This window comes from Neovison vison, chromosome 2, assembly GCF_020171115.1.
Source record: "Neovison vison isolate M4711 chromosome 2, ASM_NN_V1, whole genome shotgun sequence".
Lineage (NCBI taxonomy): Eukaryota > Metazoa > Chordata > Mammalia > Carnivora > Mustelidae > Neogale > Neogale vison.
In genome coordinates, this window is record NC_058092.1 from 198,245,668 (window position 1) to 198,267,174 (window position 21,507).

Below are 21,507 nucleotides of genomic sequence, written 5' to 3' on the forward strand. Positions count from 1 at the left end.
AATATCAAGCCATTTTTAATTTTATTATTACTCTTCCTCTAGGATTCACCAAAAGCCCAGCTACGCCGGACGATAGAATGTTGTCGGACCAATTTATGTAACCAGTATTTACAACCTACACTGCCCCCTGTTGTCATAGGTAGGTTAGCCAAAAAGGGTGTGATCATGGTTTTCAATAAAATATTTTCTCTGGTTTTTACAATAAGCAAGCTTTCTAGAATTTAACACTACAAATTATTTTTCCCCTTTAATATGTGATAGAAAGATAATATGTATACTTCACTGTTTACTTCCCTTGTCAGGTCCATTTTTTGATGGCAGCATTCGGTGGCTGGTTGTGCTCATTTCTATGGCTGTCTGCATAATTGCGATGATCATCTTCTCCAGCTGCTTTTGTTACAAGTAAGATAATTATTCTGATATGAAATATTTTGTTGAATATTAGATACGAGCAATTATTCTTTAAAAGCCAGTGCAGGGGCACCTGGGTGGCTAAGTGGGTTAAAGCCTCTGCCTTCGGCTCAGGTCATGGTCTCAGGGTTCTGGGATCAAGCCCCAGGCTTGGCTCTCTGCTCAGTGGGGAGCCTGTTTACCTTCCCCTCTCTCTGCCTGCCTCTCTGCCTGCTTGTGATCTCTGTCTGTCAAATAAATAATTAAAATATTAAAAAAATAAAAATAAAAGCCAGTGCAAAGAAATTACTGACCGTTGAATACAATTCAGATGCCATTAGCTTATATTCTCTGGTTCTATCTCCTTTAGGTTATAAGCTCCTAACTAGAATATAATTTTCTTAAGGGAAAAGAGGAGCTTACTACTAATCAGTTAGTTGAACCCAACTCTACTTCTTGCTTCGTTCATGAATTCTTATGATTTTTCTTATTTTTAGAATACTGAATGTTGAAAATCTGTCCCAAAAAGCCAACTACATTATCATTCTTAAGTTATTTGTGCCTTCAGAATTGTTTGTGTTTAGTCATGATTTCCCGAAAGAGAAGAGTAATAACAGGAGGGGATAAACTTCAGTAATAAAGCATTATCTTACTGGCATATGGATAGACCGAGAGATCAGTAGAACGGGTTACTAGACCCATAAACAGACCCAAGAATATAAAGAAATTTAGTATATGGTAAAGGGAACATTTCAGATCACTGGGGAAAAGTTGGATAATTCTATAAATGGATTTGTAGTAGGTAGCTGCATGGAAAAAGATAAAGTTTTTTTTTAAAGATGAAGTTTAAGATGCAGTTTAATCAGTTACCTACATTGGAATAAATTTTACCCAGATTAGAGCTAGATATATGTAAAATGAAGTGATTAAAGCACTGGAACAAACCATGGAATAATTTTTTAAAAATGATCTCAGAATGTGGAAGCCCTTTCTGAGTCTGTCACAAGACTGAAAAGCAAAAAAAAAAAAAACACACCCAAGGAAAACAAAACCTTAAAATTAAAAAAAAAAATTGTGTCAACTACATAAAAATAAAACTTTACTATGTGGCAGAAAACACCATAAACAGAATACAGTGAAAAATATTGATATCTCATGTTACAGAGAGCTGATTTTTCAAACATGGAGAGCTTTTATAAATCAAAAAGAAAAAAACCTTAGCAGTTCAGTGGGTAAACGAATTATTAACCTAAAAGGAAATACTTATAGCTCTTAAAAGCAAAATAAAAAGATGACTCAAGGGGCGCCTGGGTGGGTCAGTGGGTTAAAGCCTCTGCCTTCAGCTTAGGTCATGATCCCAGGGTCCTGGAATTGAGCCCCACATTGGGCTCTCTGCTCAGCAGGGAGCCTGCTTCCCCCACTCTCTGCCTCCCTGTGATCTCTCTATGTCAAATAAATAAATAAAATCTTTTTAAAAAAATGACTCAAGAATACTCAGAATATGAAAAATATAAATTAAAGTCATACTGAGATACTGTTTTTCACATGTTATACTGGCAAAAATCTTAAAGAGACAGGTTGAGCATACTTAATGTTGCTGCCTCCAGTAAAAAAAAGCAAGCAGTAAAGAGTTTTGAACTTCTTTGTCCAACTAGGTTGAGGAGAACAAGAGATAACAGCAAAAAACTTTGGAACTTGTGAAGCTTTTGGATGAGTAGTAAGTGACTTTGCAGATCTAAAAAATCAGACACCTAGGCTAGAACTTTAAGAAAGTAGCAACCAGTTTATATCCTAGAATTCTCCCAAGAAGCTCAAGAATTGGCAGTACCGGTTATCTCTGGAAGTAAAGTTGAGAGTGGCAGTAAAACCAAGAGGATTGCTTGAAAATCTATTTTTAGAAAGTCAGATGCTCTGTGTGTTATGCAATACTGCATTAAGAAATCACTTCCAAACACAGTGGTTTAAAACAGCAATTATTATCTCCCACTGTGGGTCAGAAACTCAGGGGTGACTGTCTGGGTGTCAGGATCTTTCATAATGTCCAGCCAGACGTCAGCAGAGGTTGTGCTCGCCTGAAGGCTTTGCCTGGAGCTGGTAGATCACCTTCCAAAATAAAGGTAGCTCCCTTCTCAGGCTCACAAATTGGCGGGAAGCCTTAGTTTCTCTGATGGTGAACCTCTCTACAGAGCTGCTTAAGTTTCCTTGCAGTATGAAGCCTGGCTTTTTCCTCCTAGCATGACCCAAGAGATCAAGGTGGAAACTGCAAATCTATATACAATCTAAACTCAAAAGTTTCACCATCATGGAGCGCCTGGGTGGCTCAGTCATTAAGTGACTGCCTTAGACTCAGGTCATGATCCCAGGGTGCTGGGATCGAGCCCTGCATCGGGGTGCCTGCTCGGCAGGAAGCCTGCTTCTCCCTCTCTCACTCTCCCTGCCTGTGTTCCCTCTCCCGCTGTGTCTCTCTCTGTCAGATAAATTTAAAAATCTTAAAAAAAAAAAAAAAAAAAGTTACACCATCACTTCTGCCACATTCTGTTGATCACACAGGTCAGTCCTACTGTGTTATGGAAGGGAACTAAACAAGGACATGCTTACTGGGAGGTAAGGGTTGTTGTGGGCCATCTTCGATGGCAAGTACAACAGATGTTGAGATTCATGACTCCTGTTCTGAGCATCACTTCCCCACCACCTTCCTAACAGAAAGCTAGAAAGTATATTCCCTGGAAAGAACAAAGATAATATTCTTAGCGGTGGCCCCCATTATTGAGGGTGAGGTATTACAGTGAAAATATGGTGATAAAGGGAACATTTACATACTGATTGGTGGGCGCCTCAACTATGCCAGAATGCTATCAGCCAGGCTTATTCAAATGACAGATGGGAAGAATCTTCTTGGGGAAATCCGTCCAGCCCAAGAGAAGAGACCTAAATCTGCTGACCTCAGTGGGCCCAATGAAACGGCCCAGGCAGTTATCTTACAGTGAAGCCTATATTCAGTAAGCCCCGCTCACATACTAATAGCTGCCAATCAGGCAGTGAAACACACTAATCCCCGAAAACCAGGAGACAAATAAAGTGAGCCTTATGATTGCCTACCTTATTGCCCGGAGAGAATTTCTACCTATAGGACACGGGAGAAATCCAGGTGTAGTCCAGGAGGTTCTGACTCCAGGAGATGTAGCTGAGTCTGGAGTACGAATAGCAGTTATGGTTCTTAGGACAGAGTACTGGAAAGGAGAGTGCTTAACAAGGAAAGAACTCTGGATATCTGCACAGGGCTCCTATCAAATATTCAGCTCAATCTTGAGCAGCACGCACAAGTGAGGAAACTACCCATGGCTGGGGTTTTGCTTGATAAGACTGAAGAAAACATTGTTCGATGCTCACACAATTCTGGGAATAGTGTCTGTTCCCACCAGCTGTGAGACTTGAAAACTTAATAATTCACAGGGCTTTGTTTAGAGTACTCATAGGGGTCTTGGTTCAGTATTGGAAATAATTAGCCCTAGAAGAAACATGACACTGGTCCCACCTCAGAAGGCTTGTTCTGTTTCCAAATAGCTACATCCTAGAACATAGTTCAAGAATATTTAAAGGAATACAAAAGTACTCAGCACCCAGCAAGGTAAAATTCACAATGTCTGTATCCATTCAACAATCACCAGGCATGCAAAAATACAACCAATATAGCCAATAATGAAGAATCAAAAACAGCAAGGTAGAACTGATCTAGGTTTTAGAATTAGTAGGTGGGGGCATTAAAATAGTTATTACAACTGTATTTTATATGTTCAAAAAGTAAAATAGAGGGGCGCCTGGGTGGCTCAGTGGGTTAAGCCGCTGCCTTCGGCTCAGGTCATGATCCCAGGGTCCTGGGATCAAGCCCCGCATCGGGCTCTCTGCTCAGCGGGGAGCCTGCTTCCTCCTCTCTCTGCCTGCCTCTCTGCCTGCTTGTGATCTCTCTCTGTCAAATAAATAAATAAAATCTTTAAAAAAAAAAAAAAGTAAAATAGAGACATAGAAGATATAAAGACCCAAATCAAACTTCAGGAAATGAAATATGTGCTGAGATGAAATGTACACTGGATAAGATTAACGGCAGATTAGCTACTGTAGAAGAAAATAGGATCAGGCATGAAGACACTAAACAAATGGAATGCGTGGGTGGCTCAGTTGTTAAGCATCTGCCTTTGGCTCAGGTCATGATCCCAGGGTGCTGGGATCAAGCCCCGCGTCGGGCTCCCTGCTTAGTGGGGAGCCTGCTTCTTCCTCTCACTCTGCTGCTCCCCCTACTTGTGCTTTCTCTCTCTCTGTCAAATAAATAAAATCTTTTTTAAAAGAAGAAACTAAACAAACTAAACTATTAAAAAATGAATTAAGCACCAGTGAGTTGTGGGACTTCAAGCAGCCGTGTGTGTTTGTGTGTGTGTTGAACAGTGCAGGGGTTAGGGGCACTGACCCCTGTGCAGTCAAAAAGATTTTATTTGGCAGAAAGAGAGACAACAAGTAGAGGGAGAAGAAGCAGATTTCCCGCTGAGCAGGGAGCCCAGGGCTCAATCCCAGGACCCTGAGATCGTGACCTGAGCTGAAGGCAGAGGCTTAACCAACTGAGCTACCCATGCACCTCTTTCCTTGAGCACTTTAAAGCTGCTGCTGCTCTGCTTTATGCATTGTTTCCCCTGAAAAGTCAGCTACCACCCATTCTTACCTTTCTTCTTCTATACCTAATCTACCCTTTTCCTCTGGCTGCATCTAAGATTTTTTTTTTCTTTATTACTGGTTTTGGGCAATTCGATAATGATGTACCTTGGTGTAGGTTTCTTTGAGTTTCTTGTACTTTGGCTCTATGGGTTTACAGTTCTAATTAAATCTGAAAAAAAAAATCTTGGTCATTTTTCTTAAAATATTTCGCTCTCTCTCCTCTTCTCTCCTTTTCTTTGGGAACTCCAGTATATATAATAGACACTTGAACAACATGGGTTTGAACTGCCTCGGTCCATTTACATGTAGATCTTTTTTCAATACAGCATAGTATTGTAAATGCAATTTCTTTATCTCATGATTTTCTTAATACATTTTTTTCTCTAAGAGCTTACTCTACTTTAAGAATACAGCATATACTACACACCAGATAAAAAATATGTGATAATCAGGTGTTTGTTTTATTGGTAAGGCTTTTAGTCAACAGCAAGCTATTAGTAGTTGCATTTTGGGGGAGTCTGTTATACACAGATTTTTTTAAAAAATAGATAAGAGTAGATCTTGGATAAAATTAAAAACAAAGTTCTAGGGCGCCTGGGTGGCTCAGTGAGTTAAAGACTCTGCCTTTAGCTCGGGTCATGATCCCAGGGTTCTGGGATCAAGTCCCATATCAGGATCTCTGCTCAGTAGGGAGCCTGCTTCCCTTCCTCTCTCTCTGCCTGCCTCTCTGCTTACTTGTGATCTCTGTCAAATAAATAAGTAAAATCTTATAGGAAAAACAAAGTTCTAGAAGTTTATAAAGGTGTGGGTGAGTGTGGGAAGGATGGGCTGTCCTATAATGGTTGGGGTTTGTAACTGGTATAACCTTCAAAGAGGAGGTCAGTAGAGCATTCCATCAAAATTCCAAATTCAGTCTAACTTCTAGTAGTTTGCATACAGGTATGCCAGAAACTTTTTTCATTTTAGCCTTATGTGATGTAAAACTAGAAACAACGTAAATGTTCCTGGTGAAGGAATGGTTAACTGCAGTACAAGGGACTACTGTTCCACCATGAAGGGAAAAGGAGGCCCTTTATGTACTGCTTTGGACTGAACACCCGGATAGGTTGCAAAGTGAAAAAGCAAGATGCAGGACAATATTTACAGTACGCTACCATTTCTGGAAAAAGAGAAACAAGAAAAATGGGGGGTGAACAGCAATGTATGTATTTTTACCTAAATAGACATAAATGCTCCTCAGAATATTAACGAAGAAATTGTGGAAATAGTTCCAGCTCCAGGTTTTTTCCAGTTCCTCACTGATGGCACAGGGAAGGGCAGGAGGAAGATTGTTCATTGCATGTACTTTTGTGCCTTTTAAATTTTAAACTATTTGAGTCAATTACTCATGTAAGATTTTAAAAATAAAGTTCAAAAATGGCTACGTTTATTCGGCTATCCAGAGAGAAAACAAATCTGACTTGACGCTTTCTGTAATTTCCATTCTTTACTGTAAGTACCAAATGGGTTAAAGGACTAAATGAGAGAATCAGAATTTAAACACCCTTAAAACGTGCTAATGATGTCAGGGTTAGGAAGATGGTCTTAAGGCATAAAAGCATGTATCCAAAAGAGAGGAAAAAAATCACCACCGTAAGTGGAATGACAGGATACTAACAGACTGAGAAAAGACTCTTGTAGCATAATTATCAGATTTGGCATCCAGATTACATAAGGAATTCCTAATGAATCATTGAGAAAAAGAGAGAAAACATCCCTGTTGAATAGCAAGAATAGGCACTTCATAGAATAGGCAAAAACTATGACGAGCAGTTCACAGGAAAAAAATGAACTATAGGAAAAAATATGAACAGTCTAAAAATGTGCCAGTTCCAGGTTTGCATTAGAATATGGGGAAATGCACAATGTGATATATTTTATAATACATTAAAAACATAATAGTATTATACGTAGTATAATATATAGCATAGTGTATAATATACATAATAGTAATAGTATAGTATATACTATATGTTCTATATATGTTCTGCATATAGTATATACTATAATAGTATAATATATATTTCTATTATAATTATATCAGTGCACTTACAATATAAAATATATAAAATATAGCATTATAAAGTATAAAATATTTTATGGCATAATATCATTACTATACTTTAAAATTATTCCACTTTGGAGAGAAGTTTAGTGATATCACTAAAATTGAAAGTATGTCTACTTTTGAGGGGCGTCTAGGTGGCTCATTTGGTTAAGTGACTGCCTTCGGCTTGGGTCATGATCTCAGGGTGCTGGGATCAAGTCCTGCATTGGGCTTCCTGCTAAGCAGGGAGCCTGCTTCTCCCTCTTCCATTCTCCCTGCTTGTGCTCTCTCTGTCTGTCAAATAAATAAATAAAATCTTAAAAAAAAAAAGTATGTGCAACTTCAAGAAATTCTTACACTCTTGCTCAAGAGATTGGCACAAAAATAATTTTTGTGTTACTATTTTATTAGCAAACTTTCAGAATTAACAAATATGGCCGTCAGGGTAAATTTCTAACAAGAACCCAAGGCACCATTTAAATCATTTCTCTGGCAGAATAGTAATGATGGAGACCATGGCTCCCAGACCCAGTCCGGGTTTGGATCCCAGCTTCATCACCTGGTGGTATCTGACTTGGGACAGGTGATGAACCTCTGGGCCATGGTTTTCTCACCTGTAAAACAGGAGCAATAGTATTCACCTCTTAGCAGTTTTGTAAAGATGAAGTAAGTCCTAGAACAAGGCCTGACACACTCAGCATCAATAAACAGGAGCCCCTGTTTTTAAACATGTATTGATACAGTTAAGTATATAAGGACGTTTGTGTGTGTGTGTTTTAGAAGGATATCAAGTAAATACAGCATATGCCATTCGAGTCCATTTGTATCCAGAGAAACAGTGTTGTTTATGAATATGTACATCGGTGGTAGATAAATAGGAAGAAGACGTAACAACCTTTCAGGATGGTGTTTGTTTCTCAAAAGTAAAGGAAGGAAATGGAATTATCAGGGAAGTGGCAGGAGCTTCAAATATTTCTAATGTTTATTTCTTTAAAATAAATATAATGTTAATATTTATTCGGTTTAAATGGTCTACACGTGGGTGGCAGTTAAATCTCTACTTTCCTGTATGTTTGAAATATTTCATAATCTGAAATTGTAAGAAGAGAATCTTCAAAACTGTCAGAATGAGTTCAGAGAACTTATTTGATTTCTTTGAATAAATTCCTTTTTCCTTCTTTAAAATGGAACTATATTCATTGTTCATTTTGACACAACAAAATTCAAAATACTGACAAATTCAAATCAAAATGCTCATGTAAAGTAGAAGGTGAGGAGTCCAGGATCCCTGGAAATAACTGTTATTTAGAACTTGTTCTGTATTTCTTCTGATCTTTTTAGACATATGTAGATATATATAATTTTTAAAAATTATATAGCTAGGATCACACTCTGCATGCTGTTTTTTAATTTTTTTTTTACTAGCCAGTGTACTGTAGACATCTTTCCATTTTAGCGTGTACATAGAACTCTACCTCATAAACTCCATTCTTGGACTTGACTTTAACAGAAGAGATACTATCCTGTAAGACTAACTTGGATGTGATCCTATCTGAAGAAAGGATAATGGTACTGACAACCTCAAGATTTTTCTCACCCTAGAATTTTGTAATTTTGGAATTTTAATGTAGGTTATTTTCTGTTTTTTTAAAAGACATTATTGCAAGAGCATCTCAAGCAGACGTCGTTATAATCGTGATTTGGAACAAGATGAAGCATTTATTCCAGTTGGAGAATCATTAAAAGACCTTATTGACCAGTCACAGAGTTCTGGTAGTGGATCTGGGCTACCTTTATTGGTAAGATAAAATGTCATATGAACATGAATGGTTTATTGGTACAGAATGTATCCTTATATGATGGTAGGCAGTGTTAATTGTTACAGATTAGGGAACGTTACTTAACACATTTTTTCCTTCCTCTTATTTAAAAAGATGGCTGTAGTCATGCAAGAAGAATCAGTTAAAAATAAGAACTATGAAACAAGAAAAATAGAATAGGCCGGAAGATAGAGCCACAAGCAGTTAGGAGAGAAAATGAGATCATGCAGTGCTGTGTAAGTGCAAGCGTTAGCTCGCGAGTTTTGCTTTGAACAGCCAACGTGAAGAGGAGTCAGGTGTAAATTCCTTGCACCTAAGATTAAACTCTTTGGTTGGGAGAAGTATAACTATTTCAAATTAATAAATGCTAGATATCAGACATATTTTTAATTGCTTAATTGCATTTGTTTAAAGTAAATATACTTTTCTCTAATTTTTAAATTTATTGAATTAAATAATTCTTTGATTGAATTAGAAAAGTAAAAGTAAAACTGTCTTAATGAGCAGACAACATGATTATCTACAAAGAAAAATTTCAAGGATGTTACCATAAAGCTACAACAACCACTAAGTGAGTTTATCAGGGTGACAGACTATAAAGTCACTCTACAGAAATCGTTGAATTTAGGTCTACTGGCAATGAGCAGTTAGGAATTAAAATATTAAAAGCAGTATCATTTTAAAATAGCTTCAAAAAAATCAAATATTTTAGAATAAGCTTAACAAAATTTATGTAAGATCTCTGCACTGAAAATTAGAAAACGTTGCCAAAAGAAATTAACAGAGCCCTCAATAAGGGGAGATGTATATCCTGTTTGTGAATCACTAGACTCAGTGTTAAAATTTCAGTTGTCGTAAGTTGACCTACAGTTTTCATTCAATCCAGAGCAAACATTTGTAGAAATTGATAAACTGATCTAACATTTTTGTGGCAACGCAAAGGACCTGGAAGAGCCAAAACAAAAGAACAAAGAGGATTCACTACCTGATTTCTGGACCTCCTGTAAAGCTACAGTAATCAGTTTAGTGTGGTCCTTGAGGATAAGGATAAATGCATGTGTCAGTGGAAGGGAATGTCCATAGAAATGGACACAAATGTCACTTGAGAGAATGAAGTGTAGAAATGGACACAAATATCACTTGATTGGGAGTGACAGAGTAATTCAGTGGGGAGAAGACAGTCTGTTCCACATATTATGCAGGGAGGATTGAGCATCCATTTCCCAAAAAGTGTATCACGACCTGTATCTCCAGATATGAAATTACCTTGAAATGGGCCATAGACTTAAATGTAAAATGTAAAGTTAAAGTGTAAAAACCTTTAAAAGAAAATGTTTTAGAAAATCATTGTGACCTTGGGTAAACCAAAGGTTTCTTAGGACACAAAAGACATGAATCATTTTTTAAGATGATAAATTAGGCTTTCTCAAAATTTGAAATTTTTCCTATTCAAAAGACACTTAACTTAAACAAAGGAAAAAATAAGTCACAAACTAGCAACACAGATCTGAAAGAGTTTGTGTTCGTCTACAATTCAGTAATAAGACAACCCAATTTTTTAAAATGGACAGAAGATTTGAACAGATACTTCCCAAAATAAGAGAAAGGAATGGCAGATAAGCACATGAAAAGGCAGGAAAAAGTAAATTAACATCAAAGCAAGACACTGCACATCCACTAGTGTGACTAAGACCGAGAATATTATGTGCGGAAAAGAATATAGATCAGCTAGAAATCTCATACATTGCTGATTGAAATGAAAACATTTCAGGCACTTTGGGAAGCTGATTGACAGTTGACTGAAAGGTGAAGCGCATATATATATATATAATGAGAAAATAAATAAAATAACATTTCTATTACCATGAAGTGGTTCTTCCGCGAAGTATTTACAGAGGAGATCTGCATTCATACAGTGGAACATTCCTCATCAATAAAAAACTACTGATACAGGCAACAACAGTACAGATGAATTTTGAAGTGTTTTATGCTAAGCGAAAAAAAGCTAGGCGCAAAAGACTACATATTGTATGTTTTCATTTATGTGATATTCTAGAAAAGATAAAAAATTGTAGGAAAAGAAAAAAGATCAGTGATGCCATGGCCTGGGGGTGGACGGCGAGGGGATTGACTTAAAGAGGCAAGAGGGAAATTTATTGGTGATGGAAACGTTCTGTATCTTAATTGTGGTGTTGGTGGTTACATGACTGTGTATACTTATCTAAACGCAATTGTCAAAAAGAGTGGATTTTGTTATATGTAACTTTTATACCTCAATAATCCTTTCCTTAAAAGTTACAAAAGGATTCTGAAATAAGTGATACATAAAGTCAGTCAGTTTAGGTATGCACAAAATCTAGTTCATTTTAACTGCATTTCCAACCTGGACCTTGGGGTTCTTTTTAATTTAGAATGGCCGCTAGTGGTTCTGAAAATGAAAAGTAGCAATTAATGTGTGTCTCTTAGTCAACAAAAATTAATGAAAGCGCTTACTACATTTCAGGTGTTCCCCTAAACAAATCCCTATATTCTGTGAGTAGGAAGGAATAGAATTCAAACAAATCCATGTATAAATAATAATAAAATTATAATTGTGATAAGTGCAGCAGCTGAAAGGTATACGTGTGCTATGAAGGTGTTCCACAGAGAAACAGCCCTCTTAAGTAACGGAAACTGCACATGCCAAAAGACTCTGAGATGGGAATATGCACAAGTGAATTGTAAAAGCTGAAATAAGGTGAATAAGAAGGGTGAGGGCGGGTCATGACAGCAAACGATGAGGCTGGAGAGTCAGGGAGGGGCCAGATCATGGATGGTCTTAATGACTTAAGTGGAAGATTTTTTTTTTTTTAAGATTTTATTTATTTGACAGACAGAGAGCATAAGCAGGCTCCCTGCTGAGCAGAGAGCCCGAGGCAGGACTCAATCCCAGGACCCTGGGATCACGACCCGAGCCGAAGGCAGAGGCTTTAGCCCACTGAGTCACCCAGGCGCCCTTGAGTGGAAGATTTTTAACTATCATTTAGATCTTGCTGCATAGTAAAGCACTCCTAAGTTCAGTGGCTTGAAGCAACAAACATTTATTATTTCTCATGATTCTGTGGGTCTGCTGGGCAGTTCCTTTTCTGGCCCTGCTCAGCTAGAGTTAGATGGTATAGTTCACGGACATGGCCGGTGGCTCCCAGGGTTTCATTCACTGGTCACAGAGTTCTCCAGAACAGCAAGGAAGGGCAGGCCCCAGAGCACAAACACTTTTCAGGTCTCCACTTGAATCACATTTGCTGTCGTTCATTGCCAAAAACAAATCCTGTGTCCACGCCCAGAGTCTGCAGAGGAGACTACCCAAGGGTGTGTGGACTGAGACTGGGAGTGGAAGTATGTCAACCATTTCTGCAAACAGTCTGTCACGTTGACTAACCCGTTAATGTGCGATTTCACAATATATTTTATGTTGTTTCGTCTTCTTTTTAATCCTTTATAAATTCTACCGTTGGTGTGTTTTGGTTGTACTTCCTGTCCTTTTTGATGGGACAGGCTATGGGCCACACTTTCTCGGTCTCAGTAGGTTCTTTTCATCAAGAACGGCACAAACATTTTGCTTTTCTCTGTGAAGGTTCAGCGAACTATTGCCAAACAGATTCAGATGGTTCGGCAAGTTGGTAAAGGCCGGTACGGAGAAGTGTGGATGGGTAAATGGCGTGGTGAAAAGGTGGCAGTCAAAGTGTTTTTTACCACTGAAGAAGCTAGCTGGTTTCGAGAAACGGAAATCTATCAGACTGTGCTGATGCGCCATGAAAACATACTTGGTGGGTACATGTTTGGTTTTGGCCGATCCCATATTCCAACAGGGTTAGTGGGGTGCAGTGGAAGCCTGCCACACAGGCTATGAAAACATATGTGAATTCCATTATGTGCATCTGGCTCAAGGAAACCCAAGAGAATACACAGTTTAAATACAAAACAATCCTGCGTGCCCACCAACGGCTTGGTTTACTCTCCAGCTAGGAAAACAATAGGGAGTTTCACATTGGAAGTAGTACTACTTTATTGGACTTACTCCTACAGTAACACAGCCCAAGTTTTTTAAAGGTAATTTAAACAATTTTCTAATGTAACTTTAACTATACATGCTTTTTGCCTTTTATAAACTGAATGCCCCTCCCCACTTTCTTTATAAAACAGAAAAATAATTAGGTATGATCTGATCGATAGAGTACAGAAACTCCTCTAGCTTCCCTGACTTTTCAGCTACTGTTTCCCTACCCTTTAATTTAGAGAGTGCATAGCACATTGCCACAAGTATTCCAGACACTTAACTGTTAGTTTCCTAAGGGCTGTCACAACAAATTACAACAAACTGGGTGGCTTAAAACAACAGAAATTTATTTTCCCGGAGTTATGGAAGCCAGTAGTTTAAAAGGAGGGTGTCAGCAGGGCCTTGCTCTCCGAAGGCTCTAGGAGAGGCCCCTTCCTTACCTCCTCCCCCCAGCTTCTGGTGACTGCCAGCAACTTTGGGCACTTCTTGGCTTGGAGATAACACTCTTACTCTCTGTTGTCCCATGGCCCTCACCCCTTTATGTCCACATTCCCCTTTTGTAAGGATATTGGTCATTGAATCAGGACCCACCCTAATCTAGTACTGAGCTCCTCTGAACTTGGCTCTATCTACAAAGACCCTACTGCAAAGAAGGTCACATATACGGGTACCAAGTGAACATGAATTGGCATGGTATGGGAGGAACGCATTATTCAACCCAGCACTTACTGACCTTCTTCTGAAGGGAAAAGGGACAAGAAAGAAAGAAAGGAGGCCAGTATCCTGGCCCTGCTTATCAGTGAGCCAGATAGAAATGCAGATGTGCTAAGGCTTGATGGGCAAATGGCGCCTGGCTTAGGAACAAACTTGTGGTTGAGTGCTCGCTTCGGCAGCACATATACTAAAACTTGTGGTTGAACATTTTAACTCTCTTACTTTAATGTGTTCACTTTCAGTTTGAAATGGAAAGTTTTTCCACCTTCCATTGTGCTTAGAGAATCATGGAGATGGACAGCATTTCTCCAGGCTATTTTCTGATACATGATTTTTTTCTTAGACCTATGATTGTCATTTTCATGATTATCATTAAGATTATTTTAAATATACTGCAGAAATGTAGAGTTGTCTGTGTAAATGGCAGGAAAGAATGGTACACATTCAAGAGATATTGTTAGGCAAATTAAATTTTTATTATCTATACAAGATACCAAAGTTATTTTCAGTATCCTGAATTAGCATTCAATATTCTTCTTGCCCATCTCTGGTAACTAACCCTTTAAACCCATTAATTGAACAGGTTTCATAGCAGCAGACATTAAAGGTACAGGTTCCTGGACTCAGCTCTATTTGATTACTGATTACCATGAAAATGGATCCCTCTATGATTTCCTGAAATGTGCTACACTAGACACCAGAGCCCTGCTCAAGCTGGCTTATTCGGCTGCCTGTGGTCTGTGCCATCTCCACACAGAAATTTATGGCACCCAAGGAAAGCCTGCAATAGCTCATCGAGACCTAAAAAGCAAAAACATCCTCATTAAGAGAAATGGAAGTTGCTGTATCGCTGACCTGGGCCTTGCTGTCAAATTCAACAGGTAAGCGGTTCTTTGCCTACTGTTTTGAAATTTTTGGATTCTCCAAAAGATATTTGCCTATTTGGATTCAGGATAGTGGAATTCCAAACATGTTTTTGGACTTCTCTGGTTATAAAAATAAATAGTTGGGATTTTTTTTCTTGGTGTTTGTTTTTCTGTTTTTTAGGGTTTTGGGGTTTTGTTTTGTTTTTTACAAAAATTGCATCCTACTCTACATAATTCTTGATTTCCTGCTTTTTATTGTCTTAGACATCATTCTGTTGCAATTTATGTAGATTTGCTTCATTCTTTGAAACAGTGTTGATGCAATTTTCCATTATGTGGATGTTCTGTGATGGGCATTAAAGTTGTCTCTATTATTTGGAAAATGCCTTAATACACGTTGTATTTTACCTATATGTAATATCCTAGACTGCTTGTGTAAGTATTTGTTCGTGGTGGATTCCTAGAGAAGGGGCTACACAGAGTACGTGCTTGTTAAAGTCCAGTATAATTGCAAGCTCTCCCTTAAGGAAGCGTTCGTGAGTTTACACTCCCATAAACAGAGTTAGAAGTATGCGTTTCTCCATCACCACTTGAAATTGTTATTTTTTATATAGAATTATCAAATTTTTAGGAAACCATTGAAGCTTTTATAATACTTTTAAAACTCAAGGATACAGCAGCCATGAAATGAATTTCAGAATTCATTTCAGGTTATAAAATAAAAGTACTTCCCTAGCTGTTACACTGTTCTGGTCCTATTGTTCTTTATTGTTGTGGTCCTCATTGGCTCACTCATCAGGTACTGTTTAAGAAAATCTAAAATACATTACATTAATCTTGGCTTCAAAGTAGTTTCCAGAACCTGCCAGAATTGGGGGCCTAAGTAACAAAGCATTTATGTCTTCCAACTCTAAAATTTAGTCCAAAAATTGAAAAACTAATAAACGCCATTTATTACTGATTGTCAACATGATTATGTAAACATTACTGACAACAGAACTAAGTTGGTTGGACCCCAAAAGAAAATGTAATCCTGTGTCACAAAGGCAGAGTTTATCATATGAAAAGAGTAAAGGCAGTGATTCCTCTCAGTTTAGTTTTACATTTGCTTGTTCTGGGACATAATTATCTACTGTGCTTTCTTCTTTTCAGTACCGTCCTTTTTCTTAAGAGAGGCACTAAACATGTCTGGTGACAGAACTTGAACTGATGTGAGGTGTTTACTGCCTTTATCCAGGATAATATGAATATTCATACTTAGCTTTTCACTGCAGAGAGTAATGATTCTGATTAGGTGCTGTCCCGGACCCTGCTCTGGGGTGTTGTGTAATCTGTAACATATATTAAAAAGTATATTACTTTTCTAAAATCTGGGAAATGCTAAATTTTAAGATCTTATCTGGTCCCAGAGAATTCGGTTAAGGGAATGTTGAGATATAAAATTGGTAGGTAGGTAGGTAGGTAGATTTTTTTTTTAATTTAATTTTTTTATATATTTATGTGTTGTGTGTGTGTGTGTGTTTGGGTGTGTATACATGGAAGGAAGAGTCTGACTTACAAAATGAGACAAAAATACAAGATAAACTGTTCTGTTCCTGGCCCTCAACCTGAACACCGTCTTCTCTTTCAGCGACACAAATGAAGTTGACGTACCCTTGAATACCAGGGTGGGTACCAAACGCTACATGGCTCCGGAAGTGCTAGATGAGAGCTTGAATAAAAACCATTTCCAGCCCTACATAATGGCCGACATCTATAGCTTTGGCCTGATTATTTGGGAAATGGCTCGTCGTTGTATCACAGGAGGTAAGACTTCAGGTAGTAGGTGTCCAGTTATGGTTGTATCCTCATTATTCAAAAAAGGAACAGCTCCATTTATATGACTTAGATGTCACATATGTCAGGGATCCCCAAGGCCACTCCCAGGTTCTGTGATTTCACTGCAAGGACATACAGGTCTCAGCATATCATTGTCCTCACAGCTAAGGTTTATTACAGTGCGAGGATACAGATACAGTCACCTAAGGGAAATGGTGCATGGAGCAAAGTTCAGAGGAAATCAGGTACAAGCTTCCAGAAGTCCTCTCCCAGTGGAGTCACAACAGGATGTGCTTCAGTCCTCCAGGAGTGAGTTATGACATGTGAAATATTGTCATCCAGGAAAGTTCATTAGAGACCTAGTAACCGGAGCGCCTGGGTGGCTCAGTGGGTTAAAGCCTCTGCCTTCAGCTCAGGTCATGATCCCAGGGTTCTGGGATCGAGCCCCGCATCGGGCTCTCTGCCCCTCAGGGAGCCTGCTTCCTCCTCTCTCTCTGCCTGCCTCTCTGTCTACTTGTAATCTCTATCTGTCAAATAAATAAAATCTTTTAAAAAAAAAAAAAGAGAGAGACCTAGTAACCAAAGATATTTTTGGAGGCTGGTCACGTGGGCACCCTCCATCTAGCATGTACCAGAATTCCAGACCCCTAGAAGGAGAGCAGGTGTTCAGCATAAACCATATTGTTTGTACAGATAGTCTAGGCACAACAGTGAGTGACCCTTATCATTTAGGGAAAGTTTTATAGGAGTGTGTAGGTAAGTGTTTGCCCAGCAAGTTCCCAGGTACCGGCCCAGTGCCAACCCTGCAAGCAGGCCTTTTCAAAGAGTAGCACTCTCCAGCCTGCTGTGTTACCTCTTTTCTGCATATCATGTTGTCTTTCTACTGCAGAACGAAATAAGGCAAAATAAAAAACAAAAACCACATTCATTAGTAAGAACAATTATGTATATAAGTAATCAAATTAAAAATTGAAGGGGCACCTGGGTGGCTCAGTCAGGTAAGTGACTGACTCTTGGTTTCAGCTTAGGTCATGAGCTGGTTGGGAGATCAGACCCCACATCTGGCTCCGTGCTGAGCATGGAGCTTAAGATTCTCCCGCTCCCTCTGCCCCTCCCTGGCTTGCTTGCTCTCTTGTGTATGCCCGCATGCAAAATAAATAAATAAATAATTGATGGTAAATGAGCACTTCACCTTACTTTTCCTAAGGGATATAGGCAGGTCCACAGGTATGATGGGGACCGTGATGGAGGTAGAGGAAATAATTAGGCACAGAAAAAAGAGAAGAAAACACATTTACTATTAAAAGTGAATCATTTGGGGCGCCTGGGTGGCTCAGTGGGTTAAGCCGCTGCCTTCGGCTCAGGTCATGATCGCAGGGTCCTGGGATCGAGCCCCGCATCGGGCTCTCTGCTCAGCCGGGAGCCTGCTTCCTTCTCTCTCTCTGCCTGCCTCTCTGCCTGCTTGTGATCTCTCTCTGTCAAATAAATAAATAAAATCTTAAAAAAAAAAAAAAATTAAAAAAAATAAAAGTGAATCATTTGGGCGCCTGGGTGGCTCAGTGGGTTAAGCCGCTGCCTTCGGCTCAGGTCATGATCACAGGGTCCTGGGATCGAGCCCCGCATCGGGCTCTCTGCTCAGCCGGGAGCCTGCTTCCTTCTCTCTCTCTGCCTGCCTCTCTGCCTGCTTGTGATCTCTGTCAAATAAATAAATAAAATCTTAAAAAAAAAAAAAAAAATTAAAAAAAAAAAAAAGTGAATCATTTGGGCGCCTGGGTGGCTCAGTGGGTTAAGCCGCTGCCTTCGGCTCAGGTCATGATCTCAGGGTCCTGGGATTGAGCCCCGCATCGGGCTCTCTGCTCAGCCGGGAGCCTGCTTCCTCCTCTCTCTCTCTCTGCCTGCCTCTCTGCCTACTTGTAATCTCTCTCTGTCAAATAAATAAATAAAATCTTTAAAAAAAAAAAAAGTGAATCATTTGCTCTGTAATTCTCTTCTTTATTTAGGAATCCATTTTAACTCTCATAGTTCAGTAAGAGGTGCTGAGTAGGTTGATACATTTTGTCCAGCCATTTTTGTGCCCACTGTGCTTTCTCACTCCCTGCAGGGATAGTAGAAGAGTACCAGTTGCCATATTACAATATGGTGCCCAATGATCCATCATACGAAGATATGCGTGAGGTTGTGTGTGTCAAACGTTTGCGGCCAATTGTGTCCAATCGGTGGAACAGTGATGAAGTAAGTGGAGCTCCATCCCCTGAGGAAGTGATTGGTAAGTGTTGTCAAAGATCTTTATGTGCTCACTGCATTCTCTTCGCTTTCAGTGTCTACGAGCAGTTCTGAAGCTCATGTCAGAATGCTGGGCCCACAATCCAGCCTCCAGACTTACAGCTCTGAGAATCAAGAAGACCCTTGCCAAGATGGTTGAATCCCAGGATGTAAAGATTTGACAGCGAAACAATCATGAGGAGAAATTGTAGATTGCAAGAACTGTTTTCACCCGAGGAACGGGTGGAATTAGAGTAGAATAAGGATGCTAACTTGGTTCTCAGACTCTTTCCTCACTACACCTTCACAGGCTGCTAATATTAAACCTTTCAGTACTCTGTAGAATAACAAGCTGGGAACTTCTAAACACTTCGTTCTTTATATATGGACAGCTTTATTTTAAAATTGTGGTTTTTGATGCCTTTTTTTTTTATTGGGTTTTTATGAACTGCATCAAGGCTTCGATCCTGATTATTAATGTCTCCAGTTAAACTCTGGGTACTGAATTTCCTGTTCATAAAATGGTGCTTTCTGTGAAAGCCTTAAGAAGATAAATGAATTCAGCAGAGATGGAGAAATACACATTTTTGCCTTCTACCTGAGGAAAATTAATCTGTCTGTGTTCTGCCTTTGTAAACAGCCTATGGATTATGATCTGTTCGGGGTACTACTTAGTTTATGATAGTTTGTCATGCTTTGATATTGGTAGGTGTGTGTATGCGCACACATGCACACACCAGGATTCCTCTGCTGCCGTTTGAATTAGAAGAAAATAATTTATGAATGCACAGGAAGATGTTGGTGGCTGTTGGTTTTGTGCTTTAAAAAATGCATTATCTGACCAAGATTCTCCAATCACATAAAAGCCATTCATTTACCTTGCAAGTGAGCTAGCTTCTCTGCCAACTTGATATTTTTAACATAAAGGCCAAAAGAAATTTAAAGTGTCTGTAAATTTGGACTGTTTTCCTTTCATCACCATCTTTTTCTTCCTTTCTTTCTTCCTTCCTTCCTCTCTCCCCTTCCTCTCTTCTCCCCTCTCCTCTCCCCCCACTTTCCTTCCTCCCTTCCTTCTCTTTCTTTTTTTTTTGGTAATTCTTTCTTTTGTCATTTCTTATCCAAAGTTGGAACTTCCGATGCCATGAACCTTCTAAAGAAAACACTTCTTATTGAAGTGAATTACTAATTACTGCATTTGATAGCAATGTAAGTGCCTATAATCATGTTCTATATTCTTTATTCTCAGTAACTTTTAAAAGGGAAGTTATTTATATTTTGAGTGTAATATGCTTTATTTGCAAAACACCTTCTTTACAGCCCATATTTTATATATGTACACACACTGATACTGTAGAAACGGCTCTCATGTGTACCTCATATCCCATTCTTAAGGGAAGAAAATGAAAAGATCATCAGAAAAAAATGTTATAAAGTATAAGTACTTACAAATTGTCAGAATTAATGCATTCAAAGGAGTATATCACATCTGGGCTCAGGCATATACTTTCATTAAGATGTCATCATCTTAATTTTTCTTTATGAAAAGATCCTCCAGTTAGAAGTTTCTATATCAGAGCTGATATAAACTTATCAACAGCTGTTTGGGGCATTTAAATCATTTGAAATTTTTGGTTTTATGATTTCTGTTCCATAACTTGTGAAGACAATGAAGAGTCAGGCAAAAAAGTTCAGTATCTACTCATTACCTGTATTTATACCATATAGCTGTTATTCAATAAAATGCTACATATTTTATGGATGCCGTGTTATCCCAAGGAATAATTCTGATTTACTTAAACTTACACTTCTCCAATGCCTTCTAAATATTGTCTTATCCTGAGCGAAGAATTCATAGGTGCACAAAGTGAAGCAGTTTTCTTTGAATGTAACATAAAATAAATGTGATTATATCACAACATAGTTAAAAATCTTTAAAGGGGAGGAATCAGAGTGTACCTTCCATTACGAAAAGCCTGACTGGCATTTAAGGATGAAACTCTTAACGGTATTTACAAATCAAACTTCACAGATTTGAAATCTGCTTTCATGGTCTTTGACTAAGTTTAGTAATTTTCATCTAACATAATTAAAGTTTGATGTGTTCAGGAAAATAAGTAAATGTAGATATTGATAGTACCCAATAACATGTTCTTTCAGAATTTCCTCCCTTATATTGAGAGAGAGTCTAATCCGTGTTGCCTTGTGATTTAAGAACACTTCTGAGCTCTGATCTTAATCTAAGGTTTATCTTGCTTTATTTTTTATTGGCCAAACTATAAGTCCTGAACATTATTTGTCAACTTTAATAGCAAAGAACATATGTAAAGAAAGGCAAACTCTGTTCTTAGAAATGTTGAAATAGTATGTGGAAGCAATTACATATGCTTTTCTTCTGTTCAGAGCAAAAATGTAATACAACTTTTAAAAAGAATCCTGTATCTCTTAAACTGGCTCAAGATCAAATTTGATAATAACTTATTCCAGGCAAGATTTTATAAATTAAATCACTTGTGTTTCTTCTCAAACATGTTGTTTGGATATATTGCAAACATCTAAAATAATCTCAACAGAAATAGTAATTGATTTTTTATATTAAAAAAAAAAGATTGTTGCAGCTCTTACACTGTTTAAAGGGGTACTATTTATTTGCGTGGGTCAGGTGTTAAAATAGGGTGGCAGTTCATTCATCATCTTGCCTCAGTGCTATTATGAGAGTCACTGTGAAAACTGCAAAGAACCGACATGTTCAGGAAGACCGAATTAAATCCCGGGCAGCAGCATACAAAGCTACATGTAATGATCATCCCATAA

At 38.4% G+C, this 21,507-nt stretch overlaps 1 protein-coding gene across 1 annotated transcript in view; it reads left to right on the top strand.

The window, feature by feature from the left end:
- The window catches only part of BMPR1A (bone morphogenetic protein receptor type 1A), a 139,961-nt gene extending 120,223 nt beyond the window's left edge, over nt 1–19,738 (top strand). Inside the window, exons 6-13 of the mRNA XM_044239983.1 lie at nt 43–139; nt 303–402; nt 8,835–8,979; nt 12,614–12,806; nt 14,334–14,631; nt 16,247–16,422; nt 18,536–18,666; nt 18,753–19,738. Coding sequence (XP_044095918.1) covers nt 43–139; nt 303–402; nt 8,835–8,979; nt 12,614–12,806; nt 14,334–14,631; nt 16,247–16,422; nt 18,536–18,666; nt 18,753–18,878 — 1,266 coding nt within the window. The 3' untranslated portion in view covers nt 18,879–19,738. The remainder of the gene's footprint in view (nt 1–42; nt 140–302; nt 403–8,834; nt 8,980–12,613; nt 12,807–14,333; nt 14,632–16,246; nt 16,423–18,535; nt 18,667–18,752) is intronic.
- Nucleotides 19,739–21,507: the final 1,769 nt, after the last annotated feature.